We start from the raw sequence: 17590 nt of genomic DNA on the forward strand, positions 1-17590 counted from the left end.
AATATAACACAAATGGACACCAAATGCTTGTTAATATAAGTTGTCATTGAATTGTTATTATTTGATAGGAAAAAACCTTCATGGTGTTTTTATTCCCTATATAATCAAGTGGTGAACAGGCTGCTGGCTACTGTTTACCTTGGTTGCAAATATCTTCTGTGGTACAGTGTTGCTAACAGCAAATGAGTGCAGCATAGTTGTCTGTGCTAATGCACAGGTGCTTCCTTCAACAATGTGGAACAAAGGAAAACTAGGTGGTTTAACATTGCTCTCTAGTGGAACAGATAATGTCTGCAATGGTCTAAAATGGTATTATGATGGAAACTGCCACTAAAGATAAAAGGGCCAGGACAACACCTCCTACAAGAACTAAATCTCTGTGAAGATCTCCTAACAGAGATCCCGCTCTCCCCAAGTGTCCCCTGCAGGGAGTCAGGAGCAGATTGCCACCACATGGAAAAGGTTGCAGGTCTTGACCCCAAACCTGGTGGAATCTCTGGTTCTTCCTCAATGGCTCTAGCTCCAACAGACCCTCCTGCCAGCATGGGAGTCAGGCTACCAGGAGCACCCCTTTCCAATACCTTTGTCCCCGAGACCCTTGAAAGGGTAAAAGATAATATGGCCCTCAGCTCTATGTTCATTTTTGTCTAATTTCTGCAGTTAGATGGGGAATGATCTGCATCCGTGCCCCATCCATGACTGCCTTCCCTGCTCACCCAGTCTCATTCCCTCCCCTAGCACTCACCCGGAATTGTGCAGAGGCTTCCATAGGGCCTGAAGTGGGGAGGTCTGTATCATAGAGGTGAATTGAAGTGGGCATTTTTGTAATATTTTTATGAATCCTATGTGTGCCACAGTTTCTCTTATATGTAATAGTGTTACCCAGTGGGTGAAACGAACTGTTTGCTCTTGGGGCAGGCTAAGAGACATAGGTATGAATAATAATATTTTTTAAACCACGGTCAGATTCTTAGCTGGCATAAATCAGCCTAATTATGGTGCCATGCTGGTTTAACCAGCTGAGAATCAATTTGTCCCAGTGTCTGTCTCTATTGGAATTATAAAACTCTAAGGTCATTGAAATATTTCTGTTAATCTAAAACCTTATTTTTATAACAGCGGCATCTTGTCCAAATTTGACCTAACTGGCCCTTTAAGCTCTAGAGTTTTTTTTATAAATTACTTTCTAACATTGGTCCAAATTATTAAAGTCCTTATTCAGGCAAAATTACTACCTTTTCTGTGGAATCTATGCCTGATTCAGGATTTGGCCTTTGTTCCTTTCAACAGTTAAATGCATTTTCCATATGCTTTTGTGTAGAGGCTGGTTGTCCATTATCCCCATAAATAACAGTTATTGGATATAATAATAGGTGTTGAGTTCTGAGGTATTATTTTATACATCAAAAAAGAAATTGTGAAGAAAAAAAATTTCATTATGAGGGCACAAGGATGAACAAACCATTGCCTTTTGCAGCCTTTCCAACAGATGCTTATTTATTATGGCGAAATACTGATCTTCCTGTGTGTGTGTCTTTAATTATTGTACTGTATACATGGTCTTTGTTCTTCGTTTTGGTATTTAAGTCTGTTAATTCAGTTCGGGTTTTCAGTTTTGTGGATGCTGAAAAAGCCTATATAGCTGCAGATTTTCTTTCAGGTAAGAAGCTTGCAATGAATTTGATAGTGTATCTTTACCCACTTTTTCTACAGTTCAATATGTTATGCGATCTGTATTTTCTCTTCATCCATGTGAAGAGCTCCCATTAATATCAATGGGGGGAAACTATGTGTGCACAAGGAAAGGACTCATCCTGCTCTGTCTTAATCCTCTTAGCTACAGTGGGAATTTTCACTGCATATGGACTGATTAGTGCATATGCCTTATATTTAAAAGTCTTTAATCAAAGCCATAAGCGCTAGAAATACAATGTTTGACTGTGTGAGCTTAGATGCTGCGGAGGTTGCTGACATTCACCCAGGAGAGCTTCTCCCTCTTCAGGGGCAAGTGGATTTTTCAAGCCTTGGGATTGTTAACCCCTGAGGGTGTGTCTGGGCTAGGCCGAAAGGGGTTTTTTAAAAACATGTTAGAAAACATGTTTAACACCATAGTGTAGGCAGTGCAACTGCTATGGTTCATCTCTGCCAACTAACACATGTTAAAATACAACTTGTCCCGTGTCTACACCAGGGTTTTAAAATGTACTAGCATGTTTGTTTTAGATATAACCTAAGTGCTGTTTTGTCTTTTTGTTGTATGTGTACAAGACTCACTCCTCATCATTACTGCAAGTCAAAAAAACACCATAATATTTATCCTGATAATAACAAAATAGTAGTCTGAGCCCTCCTTTCTGGAAGAATGTACTTATTGATATACATAATAATACCTACAGGCTCATTTGAGAGTGCTGTTAAATGCTTAACTAAAATTTCCTTTGCTCTTGTACTGCTGGTTAAACCAAAACCTTAATCTCATAGTTTCTTCAGTGTGTTCAATTTAAATCCTTAATTTTGTTTTCTGATTCCAGATAAATATACTGTAGAAAGATACAGTACTTTGAAGTTCATTAAGTCTGTGTTTTTGCAAGTTTAAAACCTCTCTGGTGAAATCTGCCAGATAGTTTTCTCTTGCATTTAGCACTGGGAAGAGAAGAAGATAGAAATTTGGGGAGGCAAATTGGATTAATTGTAGGAGGCAGCCAGGTCTAGCAGTTAGAGCATGGGACTGAATGTCCAGAGACCTGGGTTCTAATCATGGTTCTGACAATGGCTTGCTGTGTGACCTGGGACATGTTGCTTTGCCTCTCTGTGCTTTACTTGTCTTAGTTTCCCCATCTGTAAAATGGGGCTAATAGAAGTTGCCACACCAAGCTCACAGGAGGGGTTGTGAAGCTTAATTTGTTAATGTCTGTGAAGTACTTTGAGATCTTTGAGTGGAAATGCTTTATAAACGCTAAGTATTTTTATTTTGAGACTTGGTTACCTGTTGCGGTCTATGGGCCCCATTCCAAATCTATCCACAAAGGCTCCCAGGAAGCTGAAGAGATTCTAACTTCCAAATTGGAAAGAAGCTCCAAGACACTTTATGTTACCTGGATACATTCACTGCTTCTGGATTGGGGGGAGCAGTGGTCTCAAGCCACTCTTTCCTTCCTTTGTGGGTATTAGCCATGTAGATCAGTGCTGTGTGAAGACCACCACGTATAGCATTACACTACACTGGCACTTTCCCTCCCCTCTCCCTCTCTGAGCTGTCCCCTTCACATTTCGTGTGTGTGTGTGTGTGCATGTGTGAAAGAGAAGTCCCCCCTCTTTTTGTCTTCTTGTAATACATAAGAAACGTGTAAATTTTGGCCTTTATGCCCCTAAATGAAGTCCTACATAACTGGGCCCTATGGCAGGACTCAGGAGTGCAAGTTACTTCACAGAAATACACTCAGTCTGTCATTTTAATTACTTTATGTTTCTATTAATGTGAGTGTTCATGGTTATCTATTCAGACCTCTGTCTTTCATAAGAGCATGGCTATAGTTTGGTCACTTTTATTTTACAGTGTGCTTTCTGACTATTGCCGGAATGATTTCTACACTCCTGACACAGGCTCTGCTGTGCAGTGTCTGGTGTCCTGTAGCATCTACAACTATCTTCAGTCTAGCTCCCAACCAGTTATTCACAATGGATGCCCTCAATGGTGCTGCTGAAACTGAAGATCCTAAACAAGCATCTACTGTTCCCCCTGTTCCAGACCTGGGGACAAATGAAACTGATCCAGTCGCAGATGTTGGAACTCAGCATGCTGTAACACCCCCAGCAACCTCTCTCTTTAACAATGAGGCAGGTGGAGTGGAAAATAACATTAACCTTCAAGAGCTGAAGCCCACTTCTACTGGCCTTAAACAACCAGTCAGTTCAGAAGTATTTACCAACACAAAAACTGAGAACACTTTTTCAGTAACAATTGATCTTAGAGGAGAGGAGGAAAACAATACCATCTTAATCCCATTACTTGGTGCTAATGAAAGCATTGTATTTGATGATCACTTTGCTTCTTTCTCCATTAATACATCAAAGGAAAACAGTAGCGCAGCAGGAAATCAGTGCTTCTGTGACAGTCCTGCACCTGAAGGGCAAAAGGGAGAACGGGGTGAAAAAGGGGATCCAGGTAATTTTATCACTTAATGCCTTTGGTCAGCTACATTTTTCAAATGAGCTCAATTATTTCCTAGGTAAAAGCAGATGCATCAGTATCATGCTCAGCAACTACAAATCTGGATTCTGTGCTTGCTTACGCACTGACTGTGCATGAAACTACGGAATGTAAACAAAACAAAACCTGCCTTGTCCTATTGTGCTTAGCCACTGTATCACATGTCACACACAGTGTTGTGTGCTAATTTGCTATTCTTGCTGTACCTGCAATAGACACCTTCGGACAAGCTGAGGACCATCCTGATTGCACTGGCTTTTTTGTGTCAAAACTCATGGTGTCACTGATCACCTGTATGTGCGCATGTGTTAGTTTATAGCCCATCTAGCATTGTTAATGGTGGCTAAGAAAAGTGCAAACCTTTCTAGAAGTATATGAGATTCAGCGTGATGAGTCATAATGGTTCATTTGGAATCATTGCTATCTGGTATATAAATAAACACAATTTACTGATACTTTAAATATGTATTTAGGGATTCTTCAAGACTAGAGCTATTGATTCAATAGACTGAAATGGCTATCATGAAGCGTTTATAGTCTTTCATGTAAACAAGCATTTAGGGAGTTAGTAAATTGTAGCTTTTGGACCTTTCTAGCTATTACACTTTAACACGTGTAATAAATCCACATTTAGGAGCAACTAAGGTACCATTAAGCAAATTTAGAAAATTTTAGGCATAATACAGGATAAGATCTGGGCATATTCTTTTGTATCAGTGCAGTTTTTGTACTGGTTCTATTCTCCCCTTGATAAACAAATTACGATAGCATAAAAAATTAGAGGATTTATCCTTATTGCAGCCAACAAGAAACCCTTTGGAATTGTTTTTAAAGATTACTCCACATGAACAGTAATTTCTTTTCTGAATAAAAAATGTTTCTAAAAAAACTTGTTTAATGTAACTTTTTTGTTACACAATATACCAAATTTTTCGAATGTTGTATTAAAAAGAAAAATCAAGGATGAGCCTATGTTTGCAAGTCCAGGCTCTAAAAATTTACGAACATTTACTCATATGTGTCATCCCATGAGTAGGTAATGTTTAAAGCTACTAATGTGTGTAAGCCTCTAGAGCAGGGGTAGGCAATCTATGGCATGCAGGCGAAAGGTGGCACGTGAGCTGATTTTCAGTGGCACTCACACTGCCCGGGTCCTGGCCACCGGTCCGGGGGGCTCTGCATTTTCATTTAATTTTAAATGAAGCTTCTTAAACATTTAAAAAACCTTATTTACTTTATATACAACAATAGTTTAGTTACATATTATAGACTTATAGAAAGAGACCTTCTAAAAACATTAAAATGTATTACTGCCACGCGAAACCTTAAATTAGAGTGAATAAATGAAGACTCGGCACACCACTTCTGAAAGGTTTCTGACCCCTACTTTAGAGGATCAGGCCCCTTAGCCTTGATTGAAATCCTATATAGGTCATTAAAGCCTGCAAATGATTTCAGAATGGAGCGGCTGACCATCTTTAATTGTGTAGCTCTTCAAGTAGCACCACTACTATGTGTTCTTTTGAGATGGCATGATGACCACTCCTAAACGCTATAGTTCACTATATAGCATGAAACCTTAACATCAGACTAGAGATGGCTCCAATCTACACCTCTGGATCCAGCGCACTTAAATTTTGGAGAAGTTTAGATCCAGATTTGAACTTTGACCCATCTCTAAATTACATAATTTAAATTTCATCTTCAGAACCTTTAAAAACATAAACACACATATTTTTAAAATTATGTCCTTAATCTAACAAAATGTGTTTTTTGTTTTTTTTTTAAAGGTGGGGTAATGTACAAATGACAAATAACATGAGGTGATAAGACTTTTCATTCTTTTAAATATTTGTCTATTGTAAAATATATCAAATGGGTAATTTTTCACATAGGAAATTTACAGCTTAGCTTTCTGTAACCACACAGTATAGAATGACCATTATAAAATGTAAATGTCAAGTGAACATTCTGATATGGAATTTTATGTTTGTTTGGGACATTTCACACTTGACAAAGAGCATATATAGTATGGTAATATCTGAAATACAACTGTTTTCTTTGTAGGTAACCCAGGGAAAAAAGGAGTACAAGGGCCCTTGGGAGAAACTGGACAACAAGGACTAAAGGGAGAAAAGGGTAATCAAGGATCCAAAGGTGATCTAGGTAAACCAGGGCCTCCTGGTCAGAAAGGAGAACAAGGTCGGTCTTCTTCCTGTCCAAACAGCAATAAAGGTGATGCTGGAAGCACTGGTTCTAGAGGTCCTCAAGGACCTAAGGGAGACAAAGGGGAGTATGGAAAATCGGGTCCAAAAGGTGATATTGGACCGAGTGGGAGTCCTGGAGAAAAGGGGCATGGAGGAGAAAGAGGGCAAACAGGTAAGAGGGGGCCAAAGGGATATACAGGGCCACCAGGAGTCCGGGGGGCTCCAGGTCTTAAAGGAGATTCTGGGGTTTATGGAAAAATGGGTCATCCTGGAAAACATGGGCCATCTGGACTTCCAGGACGAAAAGGAGAAAAAGGACAGAAGGGAGATTGCAAAGAAAGTGACATCACAGCTTTCTCCGTTGGTCTTCAAAAAAGAAACAGCTTCCCACCACCAGGGTCTCCAGTGAGATTTGATAAAATTTTCCTTAATGAAAATGAAGCATATAATGTGGAGTCAGGTGTGTTTGTAGCCAGCACTGGAGGCATCTACTCTTTCAGTTACCATGTGAGTGTTTCCAGCAAATCACTGAGGGGTGCACTTTTCCACAATGGTAAAAGAATTCTACAAATGTCTAGTGTAAGACCTGTCATACAAGCTGCATATAATGTGTGTCAGGTTTCTGGATCTATATTTATTCATCTTAATGAAGATGATAAAGTTTGGCTCCAGATTTTGAACGCATCTCAAAATGGCCTGATAGCTGATGAAACCACTGATTCTGTATTTTCAGGTTTTCTGGTATTCCCTGACTAGAAAATTTCAAAATCATATAAAATACTGTAGATGTGGTTCCTGCAGTACTTAAACATAGGATCAGGGGACATCCAGCACTCTGCAGGATAAGGCACATATGCTGTAATTATAAACTGTCAATTATTGACAGTGTCAACTCAGATCACAAAGACAAATTGCTCTTGTTTGTAATATGTTCCATATTTGTACATTTCACTCTATTTCATTTAACTTCAAATTCTGTTTATGGAATCTATGAATGGGTGTAATTTCTTTTTCTTCTACCTCAGCAAGGGCATTATTATCACTGTTGTGAATTCTTTATGTAGCACCAAAATGTGTCCTGTGCATTTTGCAGAAATTTAAAAGCACTGGTCCCTGCTCCAAGACATTTACAATCACAGAATCTAGGATCAGATTCTTAAAAGATACTATACTATAATATGGACATAGTGGGAGAAAGGGTGCACTGAGAACTGGTCTAAATGAGTAGATTTTCTAATCAAACATTTTAGCAGAAAATTTTCATTTCCGTCAAAATGTTTTAGTTTTTCAATGTAAAAGCGAAAACATTTTTGTGACATTGCCTCTGGAAAAGGGTGCGTAAAAGGAAAAAAGATGTGTGGGGAGAAGGCAGAAAAAACAGAAAATGTTTCAGTTTGTGAAAACTGAAATTGGGTTTTCTGTCAAAAAATGAACACATTTTTGTGGGAAATTTTGAAAAAAATGAAAATATTTCAAAATGTTCTGCAGAAAACAATTAACCATCCAGCTCTACCTTCAACATCTTTTTTTGTTTTGTTTTCTTTGTTATTTCATCTCATTGCCTATTTTCCTTTGAAATTTTTATCTTGCTGGATTTACTTGTTTCTTGATGTTTGTCCATTTAGCATCCTTGTTGTTTAATTCGTTTTAACAAAAATCCTGGCCTATTTTCTATCATGTTCAGTTATTCACCTTTTTTCTATTTTTTGTGCTAGTTTTTTGTTTCTTTGTGCCTGTAAATGCAATTTTCCAATTTAATTTTTTACATTTAGGGAACAAGTAGAAGTGAAACCACTTTTAGAGGAACCTTCTGTGTCTCCTTTATTGATCTGGCTGCTGGCATTAATACCAAATATATTCAAACTGTTCTAATCTGTTTAAAAAATGCCATCCATAGGCCTGATCTTGCGAACAGCTCCTCCTCGGCATAGTGGTTAGTACTGTGAATAACCCCGATAGTTATGTTCCCTGCCTTAGGCAGCAACATACATCCTGCCCTTTCCTCTCAGCCCTAAAGGCATCAGTTACCCCCATGAGTCTCCTAACAGGAGTTAGGTGTGAAGTTGTAGTGGAAGAAAGAGCATCCAGAAAACCTTGTTCAAGTTCAACCATCCCCAAACACCCCTGAAAAAAAATCTACCCATGGAGGGAGAGGGAGAATTGGGAATTGCTAGGGGTGTCCCTCTTTTTATCTTCCTGTCTGAAAGTCAAGGGGGGTGGACAGCTTGCGTATTAGGGCTTGCAAAGAGCTGATTTTGCCTTTAGGTTTGTGTTTCTTTGCTTTTATTGGTCTGCCACAATCTTTTAACCTGATCCTGATTTCCTGATGCACCAAAAACTCTTAGGGGCTGGAAGTAATGCAGAGTGGTCCTTAATGTTACTTAGGCATAACCTTGTGTACATTATTTGATCTTTATTTAGCTGTGCAAATAAACAATAGTTTGAATTATTTTGTTCTGCCTTGGATTCTTACTGACACACACAACTAGCTAAAAAAAGAAACATTTATTTTTATGCTAGATAAAATAAAAAGTTATTTGTTTCTTGTTTTGCGGTAGCCTTAGTTTCCTTCACAAAGCACTCTTTATTGGGATATTTGTGATTAAATAGATGCATAGGTTGAGATTTTTCAAAGATGAATAGGTGATTAGCACAAAACTACTACTATTTAAATAGGAATTGTGTGCCTAAATCTCCTAGTCAGCATTACAAATCTCAGCTTATCCCTGTGGAAATGCATGATGCTAGCAATGTCTGTGGGTATATACTTTAAGGCATTTCATGGCCTGTATGCATCATTTATATCAGTTAAATGTGAATTCTAAATTATATTAATAAAGAAAGTGATGTAAGTGAAGGTAAATGTTAATTTACATGCTCAGCCTCTGGGCTCTCCAAATTGTGCCTAAAATTCAATAATTACCGCTTAGCATGAAAACAAAGACACATTCTGAGTTTTGCATCATATCAGTTGCAGTTGGTAATGTGCAGTCGACTTACTGAGAAAATCTCCCATTCACCGACGCACCTGAAATTGTCACAGAACCAAGTAATAGGCTTTCAGCTCCCACACAGACAGCATTCAAGTCATTTAAGCAAATACCAACAAGAGATTGAAGCTGTCTTTGTAGCAAAGATAATGCTCTAACCTTCACATGCATAAATATGGCATTAGACTGGAAGCCAGGAAAGAGTAGCTTTGGTGAATACACAGGTAGCATTGTAAGGGGCAATAATCTTGATTTAAAAAGTTGCACTGTTGAATAAGTTATTTTCCTTCTTAAGGGCTCTGATTTGAAACCAACATAAGGATTTTATTACAACCAATTTGATAGCCGTTTCCTGATGTGTAGCTCCTGACTGAACAGATGTGACAAGTTCTCCAGGGTAGGCCTGATGCTGCTATCTTCTACTGATATAAGCAGTCCCATTGACCCACATCCACAAAGGAATCCAGGGTTTAGGCACTGCTGAGATCTTCAAAATGCATGCTCATCTGCCACATAATCCGGTAGGTGCCTGAACTCACTTGGTGCCTACGTTTTTGTGGTAAAAGTTCCCTAAGCACCTATGTTTCTGCCTCCGGGAATGCACACAATGCCTCACTCTAAGCATCTGGATGCCTATCTGCCAAAGCCCAGCATGATCATCAAACCAGGGGAAGATATCTTGCCTTTTGCGTCTGATCTGGTAGGGCATGCTCTGACCAGGATCAGGGCCCATCCAAAATCCAGGTGTTGGTGGTTGATCTGAGCCATTGATATTAGTGGGACTACTTGCAAGAATAAGGATTGAAAGATCTGGTCCATGATAATTCACAGAATATAGATTAACTGGTGCAGCTCAGGCTGCAATAGACAAAGCAACCTCTTATGACCATTGTACTGTGCAGCCCCTTCATAATAATACATAAAAGGCTCTGAAAGGGCTGTCACACTATTATACATGTGATGTTATAATGCTGAGTTGTTAAACAATGGAAACAATTATAACTCCTGCCTTCCTTTAGACACTGACACCGTAAGGTTATTTGAACTAAGTAGGTTTTTTTTTGTTTTTTTTTTAAAGAAAGCAGAAAGAAATGAGTCATCAGCTGAACCTAGCCTTTTCCAAGACATTTAAAATACATGAGTAACTTTGGTAGCATTCAAGAAACAATTAAATGTTTTGACCCAAATACTCATTGTAATTGTAATGCAGTTGATTAAACTAATGCACACAATTTCATTTCAAATTACAAGTGCAAATTACCGTTTTTGTACCAACACTGTATTTTTTTTGTATTTGTTATCATATTTTATTTGGCTTCCAGTTGTAGAATGGGACTCTATTAACACAAGTAATTTTCTTCCTTAATCCAGGAAATTTATCATTGTGGTTAATGAGAAATACTTGGCAAAACAGTCTAATTTTGTTGGTTTCCCTGTTATCTTTGGTGCTTCCATACAGAAGAATACAATAGAGTGCAATTAAAAAATGTTAAAATGTACAAGTTAAAAAGAAATTACAAACTTTCCAGGTGCCATTGTATCTCACTCTGTCAGGGGCTGAGGTCTTCCTGCCTGTTGGCTTCCATGAAAGTTGGGAGTGCTCAGCAACTCTCAGGAGGCGTGTGGGAGTTGGCAGGATCGGGCCCATAGTATGTTGTCAATCCTCTTCCTGTTCTCTGCTGTCCGTAAGCAGAGCAAGAGTCTAAAAACTTAATAGCAAAAAAAGTAGAATGTAAAGATCGCAAAATGTTGCAGATTCTGGGCCAAACTTTGCTCTATTATACTGGTGTAAACAGGGCCGGCTTTAGGAAATGCGGGGCCCAATTCGAACATTTTCGGCAGGGCCCCGGCAGGAATGACTAAAAAAAAAAAAAAAAAAAATTTAAAAAAAGCCTTTCATTACTTAGCAACCGGTTCCCTATAAAAAGTTCTGATTTAAGGGATGTGCACAGTATGTATTTTTTATACCAATAGGGTTACCATACGTCCGTATTTCCTCCCAGATGGCAATTTAAGAACCAAAAAGTCTGACATGTCCGGGAAAATACGGATGTATGTTAACCCTACCTAAAGTTCTTTTTTAAAAAGATGGGCCTGAACTAGAAATGAGCTCCGTTTCACAATCCCTGGGGGTGTGCTAGGGTGACCAGATGTCCCGATTTTATAGGGACAGTCCCAATTTTGGGGTCTTTTTCTTATATAGGATCCTCTTACCCCCACCCCCTGTCCCGATTTTTCACACTTGCTGTCTGGTCACCCTAGGGTGTGCACATGTGTGGGTCCCAGCTGCTCCCTGCCCCCCTCATTGAAGTAGGTGTGCAGGGTTATGCCCTGGGAACTGCAGGGCACCACTGGCTGGAGGCAGGGCAGGGCTGACTGGAGGTAGGGTCTGGCTGCAGGCAGGGCAAGGGGTGTGAGTCTGGCTGGAGACAGGGGTGTGTGGGGTGGGCTGGCTGGCTTCAGGCAGGGCCACAGGGGTTGGCAGGGCTGGAGACAGAGGAGTGCGGGACTGGCTGGCTTCAGGCAGGGGGGTGCGGCAGGGGTTGGCTGGAGACAGGCTAGGGGGTGCGGGGTTGGCTACAGGCAGGGCAGGGGGTGCAGAGCTGGTGCGGAAAGGGGTGTCTGTGGGGCTGGCTGGCTTTGGGCAGGGCCGCAGGGGGGTGCGGCAGGGGTTGGCTGGAGACAGGGCCGGGGGTGTGGCAGGGGCTGGCTGTGGGCAGGGGGTGAGGGGCTGGCTGCGGGCAGCAGCAGGGTAGGGGGTGAGGGGCTGCTGCAGGCAAGACGGGGGTGCAGGGCTGGTGCGGGCAGGGCAGGGGGTGCAGGGCTGCTGCAGGCAAGACGGGGGTGCAGGGCAGGGGGTGTGGCAGGAGCTGGCTGCAGGCAGGGGGTGCAGGGCTGGCTGGAGACAGGAGCTGGCTGCGGGCAGGGCAGGGGATGCGGGGCTGGTGCGGGCAGAGGGTGTGGGTACAACCCACCCTGTATGGTAAGTGCCCCCTCCTCCTCCTCTCTCCCCCACTGGGGTAGCAGCAGCCTGGGGTTCGGGGGCTATTTAAAGGGCCCGGGGATCCCCTGCTTCCACCGCCCCAGCCCTTTCAATAGCCGCGGGAGCCCTGGGGAAGCGGCGGGGCTCCAACGGCTATTTAAAGGGCCGGGGCAGTAGAAGCAACGGGAGCCCCGGACTTTTTAAATAGCCCCCAGAGGCCTGCAGCCCTACCCCAGGGCTCCAGCAGTGGGGCTCTGGTGGCAATTTAAAGGGCCAGGGGCTCCCTGGGGAAGCCGGGCCACCCGGGTACAGCACACTGGCTCTTGCCAGTACGCCGTACCGGGGCTTGGGCGCGGGGCCCTCTTAGGGGCGGGGCCTGATTCAGAGGAATTGGTTGAATTGGTCTAAAGCCGGCCCTGGGTGTAAATCAGTTACCTTCAACAGCACTTAAGCAGAGTCATTCTGGATTTATAACAGTGTCACTGAGAACAGAATATATCCCTTTATGAAGGCCTAATCCCCTGTGAAACGATGCAGCTTGTCTGCAGTTCACATACACCCTTCCTTTGTCTCGACAAGTTTTAAATATTTTGAATTTCAATTTAAAATATGCAGAATTGGGACTGATTAATGGATACACAAACCAATATTATTAAAAATGAACTGACCTTGTTGGGTTGAGGATCTTAGTCCTATTTTCAGCTTAGTAAGCATTAACTTTTAGTGTCGCTCCTAGTGGTTATTCTGTGATATTGTCAGGATGTGTGGGCTAAGAGTGGGTTATAGTGGATTTTACAGCAAAACTCCTCTTTGACATCAAAGATTTTCAGACATCATCTGAAAAACTGATGAATCAATATGGCCTGGTATGTTTAATAACGTGCTGAGCTTTTTTTATTGCTAAAAGTCATAGAGTGTGAGTGTTGGGGAGAGAAAAGGTAATGTTTAAATTACAAATAGATAGAGGAAGATTACAGTTCCAGCAGTTTTTATCAAAGGAGAATTGATTGTTAACTTTAAGAAGGTCTGAAACAAACTCATTCTTTCTTGTCCAATGGCCAAACTGAATTTGAATGTACTTTAACACAGTAAATGCTGAATCATTACATGAAATTAATTTCTGGTTTTATTTTCACCAGGATGAGGACCTCTGCAGGGTCCTAGAGCCTGGGATACAGCCCAAGCCCGGAAGTCTACACAGCAATGAAACACCCCAGTAGCCTGAGCCCTGTGAGCTTGAGTCGGCTGGCATGGGCCAGCTGTGGGATTTCTTTGCTGTGTAGACATACCCTCTGTTAACCTGCTATGCTCTCTGGACAAAATTCCAAAGAGCTATTGCTATAGATAAAAATTTAGACACAGTATCCTACCACCCATACTGATATTGAGCAGTTCTTTATTTCAGGGCTGTACCAATGGGCCAGATGGCAGATCACCTCATTCCACACTGTTGTAGATCTCAGCCACATTTTTGGCACCATACCATCTAGACCTCCTGGAGACCTATCCATGTGGACTGGGGAAAGGAGGGTGCAGGCTGTTAACATAAACTACACTTTTTGGAAGGTTGCAATATAACACTAATTTATTTCTTAGAATCCAGAACCCTAACACACAAGAAAAAAACACCATCACCATCAACACATTGAGACAAAACAGGCTGCTCCCTAACTCAGCTTCCATAATAAAACTGCACACTTCCCTACCGAGCTCCCTAGCCTGCAAGCAGAACCAGGAAACCTCTTCTAAATGTAAAGTGATAGCTTATAATTTTAACACAATTTTTAATACACCACACAGGCTTGGAGGGTAGGCAGAACATCCTCATGCCATCCCTGCCAGTACTGCAGATCTTACCTGATTATGGTAATACATTTCAAGGCTATGGCCCCACTGAGGATCCCCAGGAGCTACTATGCCCTGGTGTAGAGTGTCTCCAATAGAACCATGCAGCCAGAAAGTTTATGGAATGGACAGCTGGTGCAGAAACAGGGGATGAGGGCTTCTGTATGGATCCCATGGGATCGGTATGATGGGACAATGTGGAGTAATCTTCACTTGGGAATTCACATGAGAATTTACTTGTAAAAAATATTCTCCCACAATTTTTAATGTAGGAAGGGTCAATTTGCCCCAGTGATTGGTAATGCTTGGAGTGAATAAGCATAACAGAATTAGACCCATGGTTTGCACAATAATTGTGAAAGAGTGTGTTGCTCTGGCTGCTTAATTTCCTTTGCTAGAAGCAATGATGAAAGGCATCAGCTGCTGCAAAGGGTAAAAAGAGCATAAGAATGCTATACTGGTCAGATCAATGGTCCATCTAGCCCAGTATCCTGTCTTCTGAGTGTGGCCAGTACCAGATGCGTAGGAGGGACTGAATAGAACAGGGCAATTATTCAGTGTTTCATGCCCTGTATTTGTTGTATGCTGGTGAGGTTTTCTTCACTGCCACCATTTTATTTTCAGAACAGGTGCTTGATCAGTAGCTGACTTTTTGGCTTTGGCAATGAGGGTAAGTGAGAACATTCAAATAAAATACGAAAATTAGCATGTAAAATTATATGAACTTTAGTTGTGTATTTATGAAAGACAGTGAATCACATGCAATCTAAACATCATGAGACAACCAATAACCTTTGGGATCCTGGCTGTTAATTACATCTCTTATCAGTCTGACTTTTTCAGTTGAAAAGCATTGCTGAGAAACTAAAAATTCTTGCTGTCAGAGTTTGTTTCCAACATCAAGTCTCCTGGCCTAGTCACATTGAATCCTCCATTGCTCTAAGTCTGTCCTGTCTTTACTTACAGGCACAATGCTGTATAATATCACTGAGACACCACCTTTAGCTTCCCTTTTAAAATGAACAAACATGATTGGTGAACTATGCAGTTTCCAAAATTTAAAACAACGAGAGCACCAAAATGGACCTTGTGTTAAGGGAAAGGGAAACCACTCTTTATAAAGGCAGTTTTGGGTTTGGAGAAGGAAAAACAAAAAGGAATTAAACATCTTTAAACCAATTCAAAACTAATTTTTTCTGCAAATATTGATGGCCCAAACCTATTCCAGGTGAATGCCAAAATGTTCAGCTAATACAATGGGAGCAGGATCGAGCCCTGGAAGTTGATGATAAAGGAGAAATGTGAGTTCTGACATGACCAAAAATACATATTTTTACAATCGATTGACTTGACATTCAATCCCGTTCCTATTGCAATAGAGAAATTGGGTCCTAAATCAATAAAATATATTGCTATTGTAATTGGTATTCTTATTTGTCAGCTTGCCAAGTGTTATTGGAGAAAATCATGAAAGAGTCTTAAGCAGGAAAATGATTATATTAGAATCGTGGACTTTGCTAAAAATAGATGAAAATTGGTTATAGAGAGAAAGTGGAAATATATGTGAATATAAGAACTGAGGAAACTAAGGAGGGTGCAAGAAGGAATCCAAAGTGAATATATTGTATATTATATTTTCCATACATAGTTAGACAAAGTATCTAATAATTTATCCCAATACAAAAACATAAGTTAAATTTTTCCAAACTGCTCCAAAGTAAAATGATTCTGATGGAACATAACATATACCAAGAAACACATGAAATTTCTTCTATCAGAATGAAAGTCAGAAGTACTCAGGGGATTAAAGGCAAAAAGCAAACCAAACCAAAAGAAACAAAACCAACTCACAACTCCCCATCTAAAAAAACCCTCTGAGGATAGTACTGTATGAGAAATCCAAGCTAATTCCACTAAAACAAATAGTTTCAGGAATTGGAATCTATCCAAAATCAAACGTAAAAGTATTCAAGTGAATGCATTTATAGTAGTTGCCGTTTGCTAATGGGAGTATACAGTGGTAGCTGAGATACACCGTTTTGCTACATACGTAACAATATATTTGCAGTTGCTACATGATGACAATTGGCAAATATTAACATTTAAGTGGCTTCTGCTGTAAATGACACTTTCCAAATATTACAATAGAGTGAGAGGCCTTGTTTATGACAGTTATCTATGGATCTTCTAAGCAATTTGGATGTTGGAAATATATTTCTGGCTTGTATATGTACAGGAAAGAGACAAGGTGTGAAAACTATACTACCATTCCATCCCTAGAGGTGATCCCTCTTGCTAAGGGCAAAAGCACGTAACTTGGTTAGCATTTATAGAGCACTTCTCCTCTCTTGATCTCAGAGCACTTTACAAAGTAGGGTAAGTATAATGACTGTCTATGGACACTGAGGCACAAAGAGGTGAAGTGACATGCTCAAGGTCATACAACCAGTCTGTGGGAATGTCAGGAATAGAATCCAGGTTTCGTGATTTCAGTAGCCCCCTGGGTTAGCCACTGTACACTAGAAAAGAGACCTGCCTGGGCTGCACTTGTTTTGTGTTGCGTACTTCATACTCTAGAGCTGTCAATCTGACACACTTCACCAGCCCAGACTTGCCAGCACTGGCTTTCTTATACCCACGCACACTCTACAGTTTATTTCTTCACCTTTCCTGTAGACACTGAAAGATGGTGGGGTTAAGATAAACAAGACCATTCCCTCACTTTGCAAAACCCTACATATACCTAACTAGAAAATCTCAGTGACTGTTAAAACCTGGGGGTGAAATCCTGGTCTCACTGAAGTGAATGATAAAATTCACATTGACTTCAATGCAGACAGGTTTTCACCTGGGACTTGAGTGAGGAGTGGCGTTGCATCTGTCACACTGCTCATCATGAACAATCTCAAAGTGTTTCTTTCCTTCTGCTCTTCTCATCTGACCCTGGGGTGTAGTGAATAGCATGCCATAAATTCCTATCTGTCTGGAGTAGCATAAAGGATTGTGCAAGCATCTTCTGAAATCACCGAAAAGCATTGCTGGGCAAGGAGAATCCTTTATGCTCGGCAGGCTGGTAGTAGGGGCCTGGAGAGCAGCCAGAAAAGGGCCAGGTGAAGAGCAGTGTCCCAGCCTGCGGGCAAGATTTGCATTTCCTCAAATTTCAGTGTCATTCTAGTTACTTTGAGGAGAATTCACCAATCCCACTTTCTCTCTGTCAGAGTGGCCCATCTCATTGGTTACAATAAAAGTAATTAAAGAAATAAAACAGATTACTGCCTGATTGAGAATAAGATTGGTTTTTCCAATGTGCCATCCTGGGCGGGTATTCCTGATAAAGGAAACATTCATAAGGTAG

At 40.9% G+C, this 17590-nt stretch overlaps 1 protein-coding gene across 1 annotated transcript in view; it reads left to right on the forward strand.

Annotated features, from left to right (window-relative positions):
* Window positions 1-453: 453 nt before the first annotated feature.
* The window catches only part of OTOL1 (otolin 1), a 30831-nt gene continuing 13694 nt past the window's right edge, over window positions 454-17590 (forward strand). Inside the window, exons 1-5 of the mRNA XM_054040876.1 lie at window positions 454-606; window positions 1588-1660; window positions 3557-3801; window positions 4075-4165; window positions 6278-6412. Of these exons, the coding sequence (XP_053896851.1) occupies window positions 454-606; window positions 1588-1660; window positions 3557-3801; window positions 4075-4165; window positions 6278-6412 (697 nt within the window). The remainder of the gene's footprint in view (window positions 607-1587; window positions 1661-3556; window positions 3802-4074; window positions 4166-6277; window positions 6413-17590) is intronic.

Source organism: Malaclemys terrapin, chromosome 9 (genome assembly GCF_027887155.1).
Source record: "Malaclemys terrapin pileata isolate rMalTer1 chromosome 9, rMalTer1.hap1, whole genome shotgun sequence".
NCBI lineage: Eukaryota > Metazoa > Chordata > Testudines > Emydidae > Malaclemys > Malaclemys terrapin.